Raw genomic sequence first — 17184 nt, forward strand, 5'->3', positions numbered from 1 at the left:
AACCTGACTGGCTTGGGTGCAGCAAGTAGTTGGTTTCCAAAAAGTTAGTTAAAACTCCATTAGCATATTTCTCAACAACCTTCGAGAAAAAAGGCTGAAGTGAGGTAGGCCGATAGTTCTGGCTACCTCAAGGTCTGTCGTAGGTTTCTTTAGTAGCGGAAGGATTTTGCCATGTTTCCACGCTTGAGCCATGGAGCATTCCCGCAAAGCGTTTTTCAAAATTGGGTTCACTATAGGATTGATCACTTCCGCTAAGGCAGACAGGACTTTGGCAGGGCAAGGGTCGGAGGGGGAGACAGATTTCAAAGATTTCAGAAACACTAGGGATTGCGCCTGGGAAATCGTGGTGAACTCAGTAAGGGAGAAGGTAAGGCGGGGATGCACATCTAAGAGAGGTTCTCAGACTTCCTCCTGCTTGGGCAGCGGGACAGAGAAGGTAGCCTGGATGATTTAAATTTTTTTATAAAATAAGCAGGCCATACACTTAGTCCAAACGCTGAAAGGAGCAAACGTGCGACAAGTAGACATTGTGCGTGCCCATAGAGTGCCCATTAGAACGCCATTGCCGGGGGCCCCACCTCAGCCAGTGGTGGCCCGACATCTCTATTACAAGGACCGGGACCATATACTGATGCAGGCACGACATAAAGGATAATTACATGTTGAAAACGAGATATTGTGAATTTCTCCAGATTTTTCAAGAGAAGTACAGAAGCAGAGAGCCTCATTCAAGGATGCTAAAGAGAGACTGCAACAGCTAGGACTCGCATTATGCAATGATTTTCCTGCCCGCCTCAGGGCGACTCCTGAAGTAAAGAAATGATTTCACTTCCCACAGGAGATATGGAGCTGGTTGGGACAGCATTCTCAGCACATTAGTGCAAGGCTAGGGAATTGACAATATGAACTTATGCTTATTGGGGGTCTGTGAAAACCCTCTTTTTGCAATCTTTCCCCTGGGCTGAAGATACAGTCTGAAGGCTCTATACTAGTTGGAGGGCTCGCTGACCGGTAGGAGCTCATGGCTGTCCCCTCTTAGACAGTTGTAGTCGAATTGTTTGGATGGGGGTTGGAGACCTCCTTGTCCTGGGGAGTCGGATTTTTTTTTTTTTGCTTTACCAATTGGGGATGCTTGAGTCATACAAGGATGATTAGATTGTCTATATTACATTTGGGGGGGACCGACGGACTGAGGGACTGGAGAAGAGGAATGTGTGTCCTCACACACCTGACCTGTTACATAGTGGGCAACCCCACTATTGTTTACATGCTTCTACTGGAACATCCGGGGGATGCACACTATGTCAAAGCGCTATGAAGTGTTTTCTTATTTGACTAGGAGAGGTATTCCAAGGGACGCACATAAAGGCCATGGAGGGAGAAGTAATACAACGCTGTTGGAGGGGCCAGGTGTACCGTACCACTTATTCAGCTTATGCAAGTAGGGTCCTTTCAGGGTACAAGCACCCTGATAGACCCAGACGGACAATATGTATTGGTGTGGGGTCACCTAAAGGGCACAGACGCAGTAATAGTGAATGTTTACACCCCAAACTCGGACCAGAGTGCCTTCTTGGAAGACCTATCACAATCACTGGCACCACATCTTGCTAACCCGACCATCATGGGGGGCAACTTTAACTGCGTGGTGGACACACAACTAGATAGGTCCACCCCCAACTGCAGGACTCTCAAGCAAACCGAACGGTCTGAGCATTCCGAGCCTGGCAACCCCAATGGGGACTTTTTGATTTCTGAAGGCAGCTTCACATCGAGGACAAGGCTGTTCATTTTTCTCTAGCCTCCCTGAAGTCTATGTTTGACTTAATATGTTCCTATGCACCCCAAATATGTACAGTGCTGTGTACTCAGTTACAAATACTTAGCCTACACAATATCTGATCATAATCCTATATTACTACACCTTAAATGAGCCAATGCTCATCCTTCCATCCCAACATGGTGCTTACAACCTGCATCCCTTGTAGACTCGGTCTTTAGGGAAACGATTAGACAAAGACTGACCCAATATTTTGATGCTAACGCCAATATGGCATACTCTCCCCAAGTGGAGTGAAATGCATTTAAAGCAGTCATCCGGGCCATTGTATAGCAGAATCAAACGGGATCAGAAAAAACCTAATGGGGAACATGCTGTTGGTGGAGAATGCCTGAGGAAGGCAGAGAGGCATAGGCTGGGACATCATGCACTGACCATTTAAAGGCCAAGGAGGCCGTGGCGGCCCAGACCGAAATGCTCCAGTGCTTTGATTATCGACAGTAAACCGACAGGGCACACGCTGAATGCGACAAGATTGGATCCCTCTTGGTGTGGCTAGCTAACCCAACCCAACCAAACAGGGCTCTCCCATAGTGGAAATTGACAAGGATGGGGAAATAAAGTGTACTCTCCGGAAGGTATAATTGCCCACTTTACTCAATATTACATAACCCTTTGCCAAAGTACAACACCTCACGACAGCTTAGCATTACAGACCTACTTAGACGATATGCATCACCTACGTCTTGAGGAACACAAAGCGGATGACTTGGGAGGGGCTATAACTCATCAGGAGATTAAGAGCGCAATCTAACAAATGGCGTGGATAAAGACTCCTGGAACAGATGGGTTTCCGGCTGAGTTCTATGCTGCCTACCATGAGGAATTGACACCCAGACTGGTGGCCCTCTATACTGTGGTTGGAGACTCGGCACGCCTGCCAGATATCACCTGTGAAGCCCTCATTGTTCCCATTCTGAAACCGGGTAAACGTGTCTGATCATATGGCTTATTGGCCTCTTTCAATGCTGAACACAGACTATAAAATCGTTAGAAGTAAACTAGCGGCTAGATTGCTACCATTCGTGACTAAGCTTATACACCCAGACCAGGCAGGATTTATACCTGGACGTAATACAGCCACCAATATCAGAAGACTAACAGCCGTACTAGAAGCCAAGGATTAGATTACAATTGAGACTGTGCAGTAATATTTTGTGTCGATATAGTGAAAGCTTTCAATAGCTTGGAATGGCACGAATTATATGCGGTTATGCTGTGCATGGGGCTCGGCAGGAAATACGTGGCCTGGACTAAATTGCTGTACACAAATTCGATTGCCTGGGTCCGCACTGGAAAGATCACATTAGAGAGGTACATGGTAGGCCAGGGAACAAGACATGACTGTCCCTTCCCCCCCCGCTTTTTGCGCTGGCCATGGAACCTTTGGCCAGCAATGCGAGAGGGGGCCATGCATATAGTGGATTGTTTATTCCGCACCACCACCACCTCATCGCACTCTATGCAGAAAATCTCTTAATTAATTAATTAATTTAAGTTTTGTATAGCGCTAGCTAGACCCGAAGGTATCAGTGCGCTTCACAACGGATACAAATAAGCATCAACATAACAGGTAGGTCGAAGCAGGGTAGGGAGAGTATGGGAAAACATGGTAGCAAGTAAAAGTCTATACAGTATCAGCATGAGGGCGACATGGTGGAGATCAAGTGAGAGTCATCAGGTTCTCGCTAGGACCAAGGAGATAGTGAACTATCAAAGTCATACGATGGTTCTCGTTACGATCCAGCCCGCTCAAGAAAGAAGGCTTTGAGTGGTATCTTGAATTTCAGGAAGGAGGCGGTCATCCTGATGTGGGGTGGGATGGAGTTCCATATCTTAGGAGCATTTCCCGCAAAGGACCTGTTAGATCTTTTACGTTTCTGCGATTTCAGAGGTATGAGTAGTAGCGTGTTGGAGTTTCTGAGGGTCCTGGACTGACCGGCTCTCTTGAGCTTATTGGCCAGATATTCCGGTTTACCTGTATGCAGGGCTTTGTGTGTGAGGCAGGCTGTGCGGAAGTTGGCTCGTATGTTAATAGGAAGCCATTTCAGGTCGGGGTGATGTGCTCATATTTCTTAGTTCCCGTGACCATTCTAGCTGCTGCATTAAGGGTAGCAGTCAAAGGACCTAGATGAGATTTTTCTGTTCCAGTCAGGGTAGCAATGCCATAGTCAATCCTGGAGAGTACCAGAGCCTGAGTGGCCTGTTTCAGGTCTTTCAAGGGGAGGAAGGGTTTAAGTTTGTAGAGAAGTTTCAGGTTAAGGAAAGCACATTAATCTTTTGCCACAATACTGCAGCGGATTTGGAGGGTGCCAGGACCATGTTGAACTCTTCAATGCTCACGTCTGGGCTACAGGTAAATTAGAAAATCTAAGCTTTTCCCTGTGGCGCCCTGCGATTACCCCCGAGGGACTGGAATGCCTCCAATGGGAATCCAGTTGTCTGACCTACCTGGGGGTCAAGATTTACCATGATCGCCTTGAAGGCAATGTGGGGCAGGCTGTCTGCTCCCTTTGCTCCCACATGGATTTTTCAAAGACGCTGACGTTATCTGTGTCCGGCTGAATAGCCTTGCTGAAGATGGCGGCACTACCTCACCCCCTCTACTTTTTTTAACGCACTTCCTATTTAGATCCCAAGGGCTCTGTATAAAGACCTAGAATACTCAATAATCAATTTCATCTGGAGGGACGAGTCGCTGATGCGTAGCATTGGCCACGATGCAGCACCCATCAACGGGTGGGGGGTTGGCAGTCTCCAGTTTTGAGGTGTATTACCTCGTGGAGCAGCTACAGTGGCTGGTGCAATGGATGGCAAGTAAACGAGACTCCACTAATCTCCAAAACATGTTTGTCACTCTCACTAGAGTGTTCCTCGGGGTGCGACGCTTGACTACCGAAGATACGCAGGAATTTTGAGTGATTACTAAGTGCTGGAATAGCTGCTTGCAGAAAATGCTTACAGGGCTGCCATACTCACCTGATCTCCCCTCAACATACTGAGGGAACTGCCCCATTGGGGGTGCTGGAGGGGGCTAGATGCATGGATGGAGGCTGGGGTGTCGAGGGCGAGAGACTTATACAGAGACTCATAACTGCTTCTGTTTTAGGACCTCTGCAAGGAGTTTGACCTACCAAGAGGACATTTTCTCCTTCACAGAGGGCTGGCCAAAGCACTGAGAAAACACTGGGGGTCCCTGCTGAACCAAAAATGCTCAGCAGCTGCCAATATATGGCCCTCTCTGCAGGTACCATAAAGGCCATTTCATGCTTATGCGCAGCTGTCCAGCAGGACCTTGGGCGCCCGTTGGACAGTTTAGAACTGAGCTAGGAAGAAGACATGGGGACACCTATAGAGGCTAAGAACTTGGCCACTATCTCAGAGAGAACCCTGAAATACTCGCATTAAGCTCCTAAACTACTAAGTCTTTCATAGGTGGTATCTAACCTCTGAGCATATAACAAGGTATTTCCATTCGACCAGGCAGCCTGCCCATGCTGTGGGGAACTAGGGGCTCCCTTTCTGCAAATGTTCTGGTCCTGCTCAGTACTTGGCTAGCTCTGGGAGGACATCATACAAACTGTTGAGGCTGTTGTCGAGAGGGAGATCCCTATGTCCCTAGGTCATTTGCTATTGGGATGGTTCCCTCACGCTTCCAAAAATGGTGTCACCAGTAAATTCCAGGACCTGGTGTTCATATTAGCCTCCCGCTGCAACTCACCTTATGACGATGTTTTCCTTGCTTGAGTCAATAGGGGGGAAGAGACTCCTTCAGCGACTAATTATGACCTCCCCCCGAACACCAGCGCCGAGTGCTGGGACATTCAGAAGAAATGACCTCTGGGAATATATGTGTGCCTATGTACTGCGTCACGGGGAGGGTGGGGGGAGGTACGTAATGTTCTACACAGACTCCAGACACTTGCGTGCCTATGGGAGCTGGAAGCGCGACGCATCGAGAAGAAGTGTTTCGCCGCCGCCGCTGAAATCGTCGCATCGCCGGAGAAGCGAGCCTTTGCCGCATCTCCCTGGAAGCGTGTGTTCGTCGAAGCTGTCTGCTGTTGCATCACCGGAGAAGCGTGACGCCATTGTGAGACTCGCCATCTCATCACCGGAGAAGCGTGTCACAGTGCCTGTCGCGGCTCCAAAATACAGAGTCGTCGCAAGGCTGCCAGGGCGTCATCGCATCGTCATTGCATCCCCGCATCTAGGGCGCCATCTTCTCGAATCGCAACCGGATTATTGCATCGCAGCAAGGCGCCATCTTGCGCACCGCAACGGGCCCCAGGCCGAGAATCTACGCATCACCTCCGCACAGGTAAGGATCACGACGCATACCCTACTCTGCGCAAGCATTGAGGCACGACGCATCCTCTCGCCTGGATCACAGAACCGACGCATCTCCCTTTTGGGAGCCTTTTGTTTACTTTGCATTAAGCATCCAGGTACTTTGTTGAGAACTTTGTCGCATTTACCAACAACTTGAACTAAGCAACTTTAATCATCTTTTAAGTAATCTTAAGTGTAGTATTGTGGATTTTTGGCGTTTGTGGTCTTGTGTTTAAGTCTATATAAAGAATACTTATTTTATAAAACCTGTGTTGTGTCCGTCTGTAGTGTTTTAACTGTATTACTGTGTATATTCACAAATGCTTAACACACTGTCTCTGAGATAAGCCTGTCTGCTCATGCCAAGCTACCAAGGGGGTGAGCAGGGGTTATTAAAGAGTGTATTCCCCTTATCCTGACTTAGATATGAGTGTCCCTATTTGGACAAAGGTGAATTCCATTGCCAACTAGAGACCCCCAGATCTAATATTAACATGTTGTCAGTTTATTTTAAGCCCTGCCATGTACCAAGTCAGGAGACAGAAACTATTTTTATCAGGACATACACGATTTTGGGACTATCGTCCAGGCATTTATTTCTGCTGGGATCCAATTTAAGTCTTGTTCCTTTAAGCCCTATATTTTTTTTAGATGAGCTTCCATGAACCCAGTCCAATTTTGTTATTATTCTTCCAATACCTGGCTATTGATGGACACGGGTAGGATAATCATCTGACATATTGGGCTTTCTAATCCTACCAGGCTCACTTAGATTTAATTCATAAATGTCAAAGCCCACCAGGTCATTAGTATCTTTCAAAACGAAATCTACCACTACTTTGAATAAAAATACATTATAGCATTTGGCTGGCCAGAATTAATGTCATTATCATGGGTCATAGATACAAGAGAAATGTCATTCGATGAAACATTTGATAAAGATGGATGCCATAAAATCTTCAGAATTCTAAACTGATCCAGATATAAATCGAATTTGGGCCCCACTCAGTAAAAATGTCTATTATTCTTATGCAAAATGACTGATACTCCATAATATGTTGTTTATCTTTTACAGGTAACAATGAATTGAGTGAGAAAGTCTTTATTTGGATACCCTGTCCTCTAAGATCACACTGAACATCTGTACATTCCAGTAGCTTCTCTATAGGTTGTTTACTAGGTTCTTTATCCTTGTTCCCATTTTTACCTCATTATTGTCCGTCTCTACTCATTTTATTGTTAACATGTCCTGTGAAGCTTCTTCACTTAACCTCCAAACTCATTTAAACCACTACGTACCAGAGGTGAAGGTTCCATGTTACCTTCATTTGCTTTTGGTTTCTATCCCCCAATTGACTTTTCATTGGAAAAATATAAACAGAGCTGCCTTTGTCTTTTTTTGATTATTTTCCTATTCTTTCTCCATTGTCATTTAAGAGCAGCCCTTCCTATGATATGCTGTGCTAAGGGATTTATAGAGCATGTGGCGACCCGTAGGCATCCCGGAGCTAACAGGGTGAGAGAACTACTCAAAGAGAACAAAGGAGTTATCTAGAAAATCAATTCTTAAAAAGCAGTGTCTTAAGGGATTTTCGGAAATACATCTCATTGTTTGCAGATTGAATAGTCAAGATAAGGGCATTCGAGAGCTTGGCCTCTTTAAAGCGAAAAGACCGCCTTCTACTTCTAGTTCTTGTAATTGTGGTGACGGAGGCCACTTGTGAATTAGTGGATCAAAGAAGCCTTTTGGGGAAGTATGGTGTAACAAGGTGGTGGGAAATAGGGGACCACATGCATGGAAGGCTCTATGTAGCATGCACAGAGATTTGAATTCAATTCTTTAGGCAACAGGTACCAATCGAGCTCTCTCGTACCATGTCTGGTTGACTCATACCTGCAGCAGTTTTTGCACAAATTGAAGTTTTCGAATAACTGCCTTGGGAGCACCCAGTTAGAGCGAGTTGCCGTAGTGCAGGTGGGAAGGAGTCAGAGCCTGGATTACAAGCCTCCTCCAGGGCTGAGGAAGTAAAGGCAGGATCTTGCGTAACATACGGAGGATTCCCCAAAAAATTGCAGAAAGTTTAATAGCCTGGGTCTCCAGGTACAAATTATTTTCCAGTCACATTCCCAAACTTTTTATAGCAGGATTGGGGGTAGGAGGGGGACCAAGACAGAGATTACCCTGCAGAACTCCACAGGTGTCTGGAAAAATTGCAGAGGAGCAGGCCTTGTCAAAAACCTGGAAGGAGCTAAGCCAATACAGGGTTTTCCCTACAACACTGGCCGTACGAATCCTCTCTACAAGTGTATGGTGATCAACAGTGTCAAAGGCTGTGCTAAGATCAAGAAGTATAATAGCAACTGTAGCCCCTTGATCAAATGTCCTTTTCGTGTCCTCCACCACTCCTAAAAGAGCTGTGCTTCAGCCACAAGTCGGTTTGTGTGTGGTGCAGCAGGGAGTTCACCTCAAGGAATTCTAAAAGATGCCCTTTAACATACTTTCATACCACCTTACTTATGCCTGGAAGCAGGGAAATTGGACGAGAATTCCCTTGGTATGTCAGATCAATATTAGGCTTTCTAAGATAGCTTTTACCAGGACATATTTCCATGGTTGAGGCATGAACCCCTTCTCCGGGGAAAGGTTGACCATCTCAAGCTCTGTGGGGCATACTGTATTTGCTCCAAGAACTAGGATTGCTGGTGGGGCAGAGTGAAGTGAGGAACCAGATTTAATTTTCCTAAAAAGGAAAGCAAAAGTATTGAGAGAGGGCGGGGGGGGAATTCCGACAGGAAGGGTGTGTTAGACTCCTCAGTAATGCAAGGGGAGCTAGGGAGTGTGTGGTAAGAAATTTCCTCTAGCTTTTGAAAGGAGAGGTAGATATAATTAATTTTAGATTTGAAGTAGCTGGCCAAAGCATTACATCAGTCATTGGAGGATTCAGAGGGTGGCCTGCTGGAATTAGGTTCCAGCAGAGTTTTGATCATTTTAAATATCTTCCTCTAGCTTTTGAAAGGAGAGGTAGATATAATTAATTTTAGATTTGAAGTAGGTGGCCAAAGCATTACATCAGTCATTGGAGGATTCAGAGGGTGGCCTGCTGGAATTAGGTTCCAGCAGAGTTTTGGTAATTTTAAATATCTTCCTCGGGGAGTTTGCATCTTCATTAATTCTTGCTTCATAGAGGGAGGCCTAGGCTGATCTAATTTCTAGGTGATAGATTCTAACTGTATCCTGATATTCTTTTTCTGTGTTCTGCATAATCCTTCCTCCATTCCATTTCTGCAATCTTACAGTGTTTTTTAAGAATTATAATATGGGGAGTATTAGGGGCAAACTTATTTATATTTTTCTGAATGATTTTCTTCTTGGGGATGATTATATCTAGGGAGTGGTTTACAATTCTGAGATTTTAGTATTAGCTGCTTGTGGATTGGAGCCCAACGAGGGTGTGGTCTTACTAAGGGTATGTGTCCAGTTGTCGCAATTTTAATTGTGACCTTCCTCCTATGTTTCTTATGGAAGATTGAGAAAAGGATTAATGCATTTAAGACAATACATGGATTTCTCAGAAGAGGCATTCCATTAATATACAAGTCTATTCAAAGCTAGATTATCGTATTTTAATTTAACATAAAAGGTTTTATGCTAGAGCTGCTTTAACTTCGTCCAAGCAGACCTCAAACTCTCTTTGTTGATGTATTTATATAATTTTTAATTATAGTACACACTTTGTCAATAGGAATGCTTGTTTGAGAGATCCGTCATTGGCATTCTTGAACAGATTATCCTTTAGCAATAATTTCTGTGGGTGATAGATCATAACTCAGGGATGCCTATTTATTCATCTGAGTCCCAAATATGCCTGAAGCAGGCCAGTGACCTACCCTAAGCAAGACGCTATTTCTCATGCAGGCATTTTCTGTAATGGCTCATCTCTGGGTCCACCAGACTAGTATCCAATGAAAGGGTGGTCTAACTTTGGCCAAAGCAGAAATAGCAGTTGTACCTAAATGTACCAATAATTGAATGGTGTGTGTGCAGGATAGCTTGCTTAATCTCCACAACGGCCTCCTTGCTGCTGGGGATGCCTGGCTTCACCTTGGGGATGCCCAACAGGGACCATCTCACAGGGAAATCCAGGACGGGTTCCCCAGCGGCACACAGCGCCAAGAAACCGTGCGGTGAACGTGCGCTCTACAAATTCAGACTAACATAACATAACATAACATAACATAACAGGATGGAAGAGAAAAACGGTGTTTTAAAAAACCTTCTCACAAGTAGATATTATTGAGACATTATTTCAAGGATGGTCATCACATCCATTGTTCTAAATCTTTCAGGAAGCGCACAACACCGTAAACATGTAAGGCAATGGATTACCTCTTTTTGCTAAGAAATGTATTACATGAAAGTGGACAAGCTGCAGATCCAATTTTTGTCACTGAATGTCATGAAATGTTAGATAAGTCTCCTATGCAAGAATTCTGCAGAGACCAAATGACCAGGAAAATATTTGAGAAAATGTAGGTTCTTTCCTTGGCTTACTACTTCCTGAGGAACAGCCGCCTCTTGAAGATGCACAGCCTTACTAGGATTGCTTTTGAACCATCTTATGGTTTACTGATGGGATGGACCTACTGTGCTACCAGCATACCTTGGAGACATTTATTATAATTTGAAAGGAAACTGTTGTCAGACTCATAGCTCTAGTTTAATGTGTTATGTTAATAGTACACTGTCTAAGAACAGAATGTCTAAAATGGTAGTCCTATTGGCTATTTCTGCACAAACACCAATGTTTCATGTCAAGTAAAATTCAGCTGAAAAGTAACCACAATCAGTATATTTTGTAATGTTTAGAGAGTTATGTAGACTAGAACTATCGAAATGTCAATATCATTTCAATTTGATACTCTTCTGTGTACAACCGCACTTCAATTCTCCAAAAAGTATTTTGCCAAATCGATTGTCATATTTAGTAAACTAATGCCACCTTTTGTTATCTTTTTTATTTAACTTTAAGTGGTTTGCCATCACACTAAATGATATTGGAGAGTATGAAGGTATCCAGACACAAATTGCAAATGCCTTTGAAGTAAAGGAACATATCGAGGTATTTCCATTAATATATATGTTACCCAATAAATGTAATATTTGGCATGTGAACCTTAACTTCCGAATGAACCTCCTGCCTCTAAAAAATCATTTTTAAAATAAATTAGTGATCTTACTAAGTCCCATTGTATCAAGGTAAATCAAAACATAGAAATTATATTGTAATGGTAAGAGCATACTTTCGTGTGACAAGAGTATTGGATAACAAAAAAATAAGTAATAGTAAAATGACAAAGTGCAGGTATCCTACTTATTTGGTACACTGATGATACATTACTCTATCTGGAATTTATAGTAGGACAGGACACAGTTAGCATATTTGTGAGTTTTGAGAAGTGCAGTGTGTTTCCTATTCTATTACTTTACAAATTCTTTGTTGTCAATCGAGAACTCAAAATTAAGTGACCGCTTCATACTAAACATCCAAAGGAGAGTAACTGAGTCAGAGTCAGAGTCAAAAATACTTTATTCGATTATTTTAAAATCATAAAAGTATACTACACACATATATATAAAATAATCTACATAAATTCACAGTTAAAAACAGTTAATACAATTGTGTGGGAAATAATCAGGCGCAGTTTAAGCAATTAAAAATAAAATTCATAATACCCTGTAAATCATCAGATTGATTATATAACTGATTTCATTGTCTTGTTACTTCTTGTTGACGGTGTGAACAAGCAGGGAAAAAATGAAAATGAACAGCTCATGATGGCAAAAATTAATCTGACCAAACTTTAGCTAATCCAAAACACATTCCATCATTGTAGTATTCAATAATCTTTTCCGTTTGGCACGCAACGCCGCTACCAGAAAGTTGGCAACCCCAAACATTACAATAGGGGTCTCCATGAGCTGTAAAAACAACAACGCGGGTTTCACTTGCTTGAATCCCATGTCCCTCAGCAGTGGTAAGATATATTTTTTCCTCCCCTCAACAAAAAAGGGACAGAAAAATACAAAATGCGTCAAGTCTTGATCATTAAAGGCATCACATTTACACGGGGCATTGTCCCTTGGCTTATTCCATTTCAGATATTCACCCAAAAGAAGATGCATCTGGTTAAAACGGAATTTCGTCAATAGCCAACGATGATATGGCCTATTGACTACCGTTAAGTATGGCTGGATGGTCATGGTAGAAATTACCATGTAGTGAGCCCTTACTGTAATTTTTTCAATTGCCATAGCTTCCCGGTGAGTGTTTCTAAGGTTTAAAAATTGGACTTTCATCCATTTGACATCATCTTTACTAAGTCTTTCCGGGTTACAGTACAATTCTGGACGACCTAATTGTATAGCTAGGGATTTAATATGTTTCAGCCATTTAATGTCCATTGCTCTATCTCTCCCCATGCAGTCGGTGATAATTTTTCGATTTAATGACAAAGTAGGGTTCAGCCATACTTTCACCCATAACAGTAGTGGTGCCAAGTTAAGGGCGTCCTCAATATGTCCTTGCCCCAGTTCCGAAAGGACAGAGAACGAGGAAGTGGACTGTGGTAAACCCAGTAGAGAACGCATAGATCTGTTCTCCTCTTTTTGTATTGGGGCTAAGTTCTTATGACCCCAAATCCCGGCCCCATATCTGGCCAGAGCCAGGGTTTTAGCTCTATATAGGGAAAGAATAGCTTCAATAGGTTTCCCTCCCAGCCTCTTAGCGAAACTTAGTATGGCTGCAAAAGATCTTCGTACAGCTATCGCTTTGTTAGCAATCTGGGGGGTCCAGGTGGCTAAATTGTCAAAAATTACACCAAGGTATGTAAATGTCTTAACTTTAGACAATGTCACACCGTTGCATCTCAAGATTTTTGTGTTATCCTTGCCTTTCCCAATTGACATAACGTGGGACTTTTCCATGTTAACAACCAGATTCAATTTCTGCATAAAGGCCCCAAAAGTGTCAAGGAGTAACTGTAGGCCGTTGGGGGTTCTGGCGATGAGGACCGTATCATCGGCATACATCAGTAGGGGCAGAGGGGACCCACCCATACTAGGTATATCAGGTGTGACTGTTGATAGAGCTGAATACAGTGAATTTATATACAATGAAAATAACATGGGCGCTAAAATGCACCCTTGTCTTACCCCTCTGGCTGATTTAAACCCAGCAGTGCATTTACCATCAGATGACATACGCACTGATGCGGTCAGATCACTGTGCAAATAGGCCATGAAGTTTACCAAAGCAGGGTCCAAACCCATCTCCAAAAGTATTGTCCACAGTTTCGACCTATTAACTAGGTCGAACGCTGTGGACAAGTCCATAAATGCCAGATGGATTGCCCCCCTAGCAGCAACAGTATATTTACAGATAGTCATGTACAGGTTAAGACACTGTTCCTCTGTACCCCTCCCCACCCTGAACCCATATTGGGTATTACATAAAATTTCATTTTCCTTTTCCCATTTATTAATTTTGTTTAAGATGACTTTGCCTAGAATCTTGAATGACGAGTCGAGCAACGATATCGGTCTATAACACCTTGGGTCACCCCTTTGACCCTTCTTAAAAATTGGTATGATAATCGAGTGTGACCAAGAGGTAGGTATGTTAGAATTATCCATACAGGCTAAATTAAAAACATTTGCGAGAACTACGGACCACACATGAGAGTGTGTCTTGAACATATCGGCGGGAACCCCGTCCGGGCCGGGGGCCTTACCACCAGCCGTGTTTTCTATGGCATTTTGTACTTCTTTCACCGTGATTCTTAGTGGGGTGTCTGAGTTTGTAAAATCAGTAGGGGTGAAAGGGGTTATAAGGATCTTACTGCCATAGATAGTTTCAAAATGGTCCAGCCATTGTTTCTCGGTGATGTTAACCTCCAGTATTTCATTATCTCTGCCATTAAACAGTGGTGAATTCACTACAGCCCAAAACTTGGCGCTGTCCCTCAGTGTAAGTTTATCATATAGTGATTCCCAGGCCTTATCTTTAATTTCTCTTTTACGTGCCTCAGTCGTGATTTTATATTCCTTCCTGAGTTTAGACACTTCTGCTCTATTACGCGGTGTACATTTCAAGGCTTCTAATAAGTTTTTATGTGCCTTGGAACAATCGGCGTTAAACCACCCTTGCTCTTTACGTGTCTTGTTGTTAGGTTTGCACGTAAGGGCCTTGGCAACATTTTTGCAAATTACTTCAAAGGCTTTAATAACATTCCCTCCGGATGTCAGTGGGTCTCTGCAAATGTTTAATTCTAGACTTACTTTATCACACAAATCATTAAAAAAATCATCGGCAATAATTCTAGACCATTTTACTCGTCTACCTTGATCATGAGCCCGGATTACAGTAGGATAGATTAAATGTGGTCCGGTATTTATTATGGTAGGATTTGCGTTAATTAATTCCATAATAACCGGATTATGGTCACTAAATGCCGTCTGTGTTGCATTATAAGAAATTACATTTTTGAGTATACTGGGTGACCCAAAAATAAAATCAATGATAGTGTTGCTCCCCCTAGCACTATATGTTGCTACTCTGTCTTTATTATTCACAAAGACGGGTTCTGATATGTCTAAATTTATCAGCAATTCTTCTAAAGCTCCCCCTTTAACAGAATGTTCAAAATGCGGGTGAGTCAAATAATCATCTTCCAAACAAACATCATGATAACAATTAAGAAGACATATGTGTGTATTAAAATCACCTAGAAGTATATAATGAACAAATGTAGTTTGACTCCTTTTGTAATCATTTAAAAAATCTGTCAACATGAGAATATTTTCACTACCTTGTGTACCATCTATGGAATTATAAAAGTTTACGTAGAGGATTTTTTCCCCCGAATTATTCAGAACCTCCAATATTAAACAGTTGGGAGAGTTAACATTTAACATTTTCATCACCCCCATATGTTTTACTGAGATTAAGAGCGCGAGGCCTCCCTTGCTCCTACCCCTAGGCGATTTTTGTGCAGCTACAAAAAAGGATGTATAACCTTCAACCCAGAAATTGCATTCAGTGTCCCATGTTTCTTGTAATGCAACCACATCATGTTGCTTAATAATTTCCAGCCAGATCGTGTCTTCCCTTTTGGCTTGAAGTCCAGATATGTTCCATGTCATTAGCTTCACGTTTCGAGTGTCAATGTTAATTCCGGGCTGATCCTCCACCCCCTTCTGCGCGGACAGTCAGATGTTGGCATCAAGGTTTGATAAAATGTCAAAACTGTTTCTGAGTTCCAGGCCTGAAGACAAGGCCGCAGGGTTGATATTATTATGAGTCAAATGGGAATTTAAAGGTTCGGTAGCCCAGTTAGCTAAATGCACATTGGATCGTGGGGTATTTTTCTTGGTATTTTTAGACAACCAGGGACTTTGTGCAGGGCAGGGGTAGAAAAAACCTAATGGAACCGCACAAATTTGTCCATGAGTGATATTTGTTCCGTCCCAAAATAACCTTGTGCAAACATGTGGGTTTTTAAAATTGATGATGACACAATCGTCAGAAAAGCATTTTGCGGACGGACCCAGCCAGGTTACTCTTCTCGCCAGGCTTATGAGTGCAGAAATGTCACTAGGTCCTGAGCAGTTATTATCGCACCAACTCTTTACATTTTCCATGAGGGTTGATTGTGTTTCTGAATCTCCTTGTTTAAGCCTTGGTACATTGACCAGAACTGCCACAAACGGTGTTGCCTCTGGGGGTAAATTGACCATAGGTTTAGGGTATTGACCATTACTCGTTCTATGGCAAGCTGTCTTTACAGCACCCTCTTCTCTGGTTTCAGGTCTGGGGCTATTTATAGGGTCAGAAATATTCTGTCGGGTTGAGTGGGGGGTTTTATCAGCAGATTTTGACTTAAATATAGAAGTTGCGACACATGTGGTGGGCTTGAGAGGCAAAAGTACTGGGTTAGCACTACTGGACTCCTCCATAGGTTGGAAATGGTGTTTCAGAGTCTGTTGGGGATCTAGAGCGAGGTGGTGCATCACCTTTTGGAGCAACAATGAGTTCATTCTCTCGCATTTATTTAGGATACCAGATACACAATCTTTTAGGGTTTCTACTATGTCACTTGAGATCTTAATCAACATAGTTTCAATGGTATCTGTGAGTACCCTTTCTAGCATGTCTTTAATTGAACCTTCCAGTTTAGTTGAGAATTGACGTGATTTGGTGCTAACTCTATACCGTAAGGTTTGCGCCTTAATGAGTCTCCTTCTTTTTCTATTTTTACAGATTTTAGCTTCCCCCTCCGGTATTTGAGAAGACTCGAGAGTCTCAGGAACCACTGTTGGGTCCTGATGAATCACTATATTTTGGCAGTCAGATGCGATATCGTGAGTAGTGGAGATGATAACATTTGGTTCTAGGGGTATCCTTGTCTCATTAGAGTCTACAATTACACCTTCCAGGCCCAGTTCCCGTTCTGTCTCAGCAATTTCTTTATTAAGCTTCCCCACCGCTGATGTTAAGTACGTCAAGATGCTTTCAGATGCATTAGTTTTGCGGGCAATTTTAACTTTGCTGGTACCCCCTGTAATCGAGGTCTGGAGTTTTCTCTTACCGATTTTCGTGTGGTGATTGTTAGGGAACCGGCCTGTCCTGTCCTCTGCCGTCCCCGGACGGCCACAGACGGCCCGCCCTCTGCCCGGGCTCCGCCCGGCGCCACCCGCGCGCGTCCCGCGACGCGGAGGAAGCCTCCCGCTGATGTAGCGTCAAAGCCGGAAGTCCCCGCTAGGCTCCCTGGGAGCTGTAGTCTCCAGCCGCGGGCCGCAAGATGGAGCAATGCGGCGCGGCGAGACTGCAGCGGTAGGAACCCAGGAGCCTTGTCAGGAAGCGTGTGGCTGTAAGCAGGTGGCAGGTAGCGTGTAGCGTGTTCTCCTCAGCGCCTCGGTAATCCGAATGCCTCTCCCCCGCTCCACCGAGGAAGCC

The 17184-nt window shown here is 43.6% G+C and overlaps 1 protein-coding gene across 1 annotated transcript in view; it reads left to right on the forward strand.

Annotated features, from left to right (window-relative positions):
• The window catches only part of LOC144828012 (regulator of microtubule dynamics protein 1-like), a 334350-nt gene that overhangs the window by 124821 nt on the left and 192345 nt on the right, over positions 1-17184 (forward strand). The window contains exon 3 of the mRNA XM_078686156.1: positions 11200-11289. Within this exon, the coding sequence (XP_078542282.1) occupies positions 11200-11289 (90 nt within the window). The remainder of the gene's footprint in view (positions 1-11199; positions 11290-17184) is intronic.

This window comes from Lissotriton helveticus, chromosome 4_1 (assembly GCF_964261635.1).
Source record: "Lissotriton helveticus chromosome 4_1, aLisHel1.1, whole genome shotgun sequence".
NCBI lineage: Eukaryota > Metazoa > Chordata > Amphibia > Caudata > Salamandridae > Lissotriton > Lissotriton helveticus.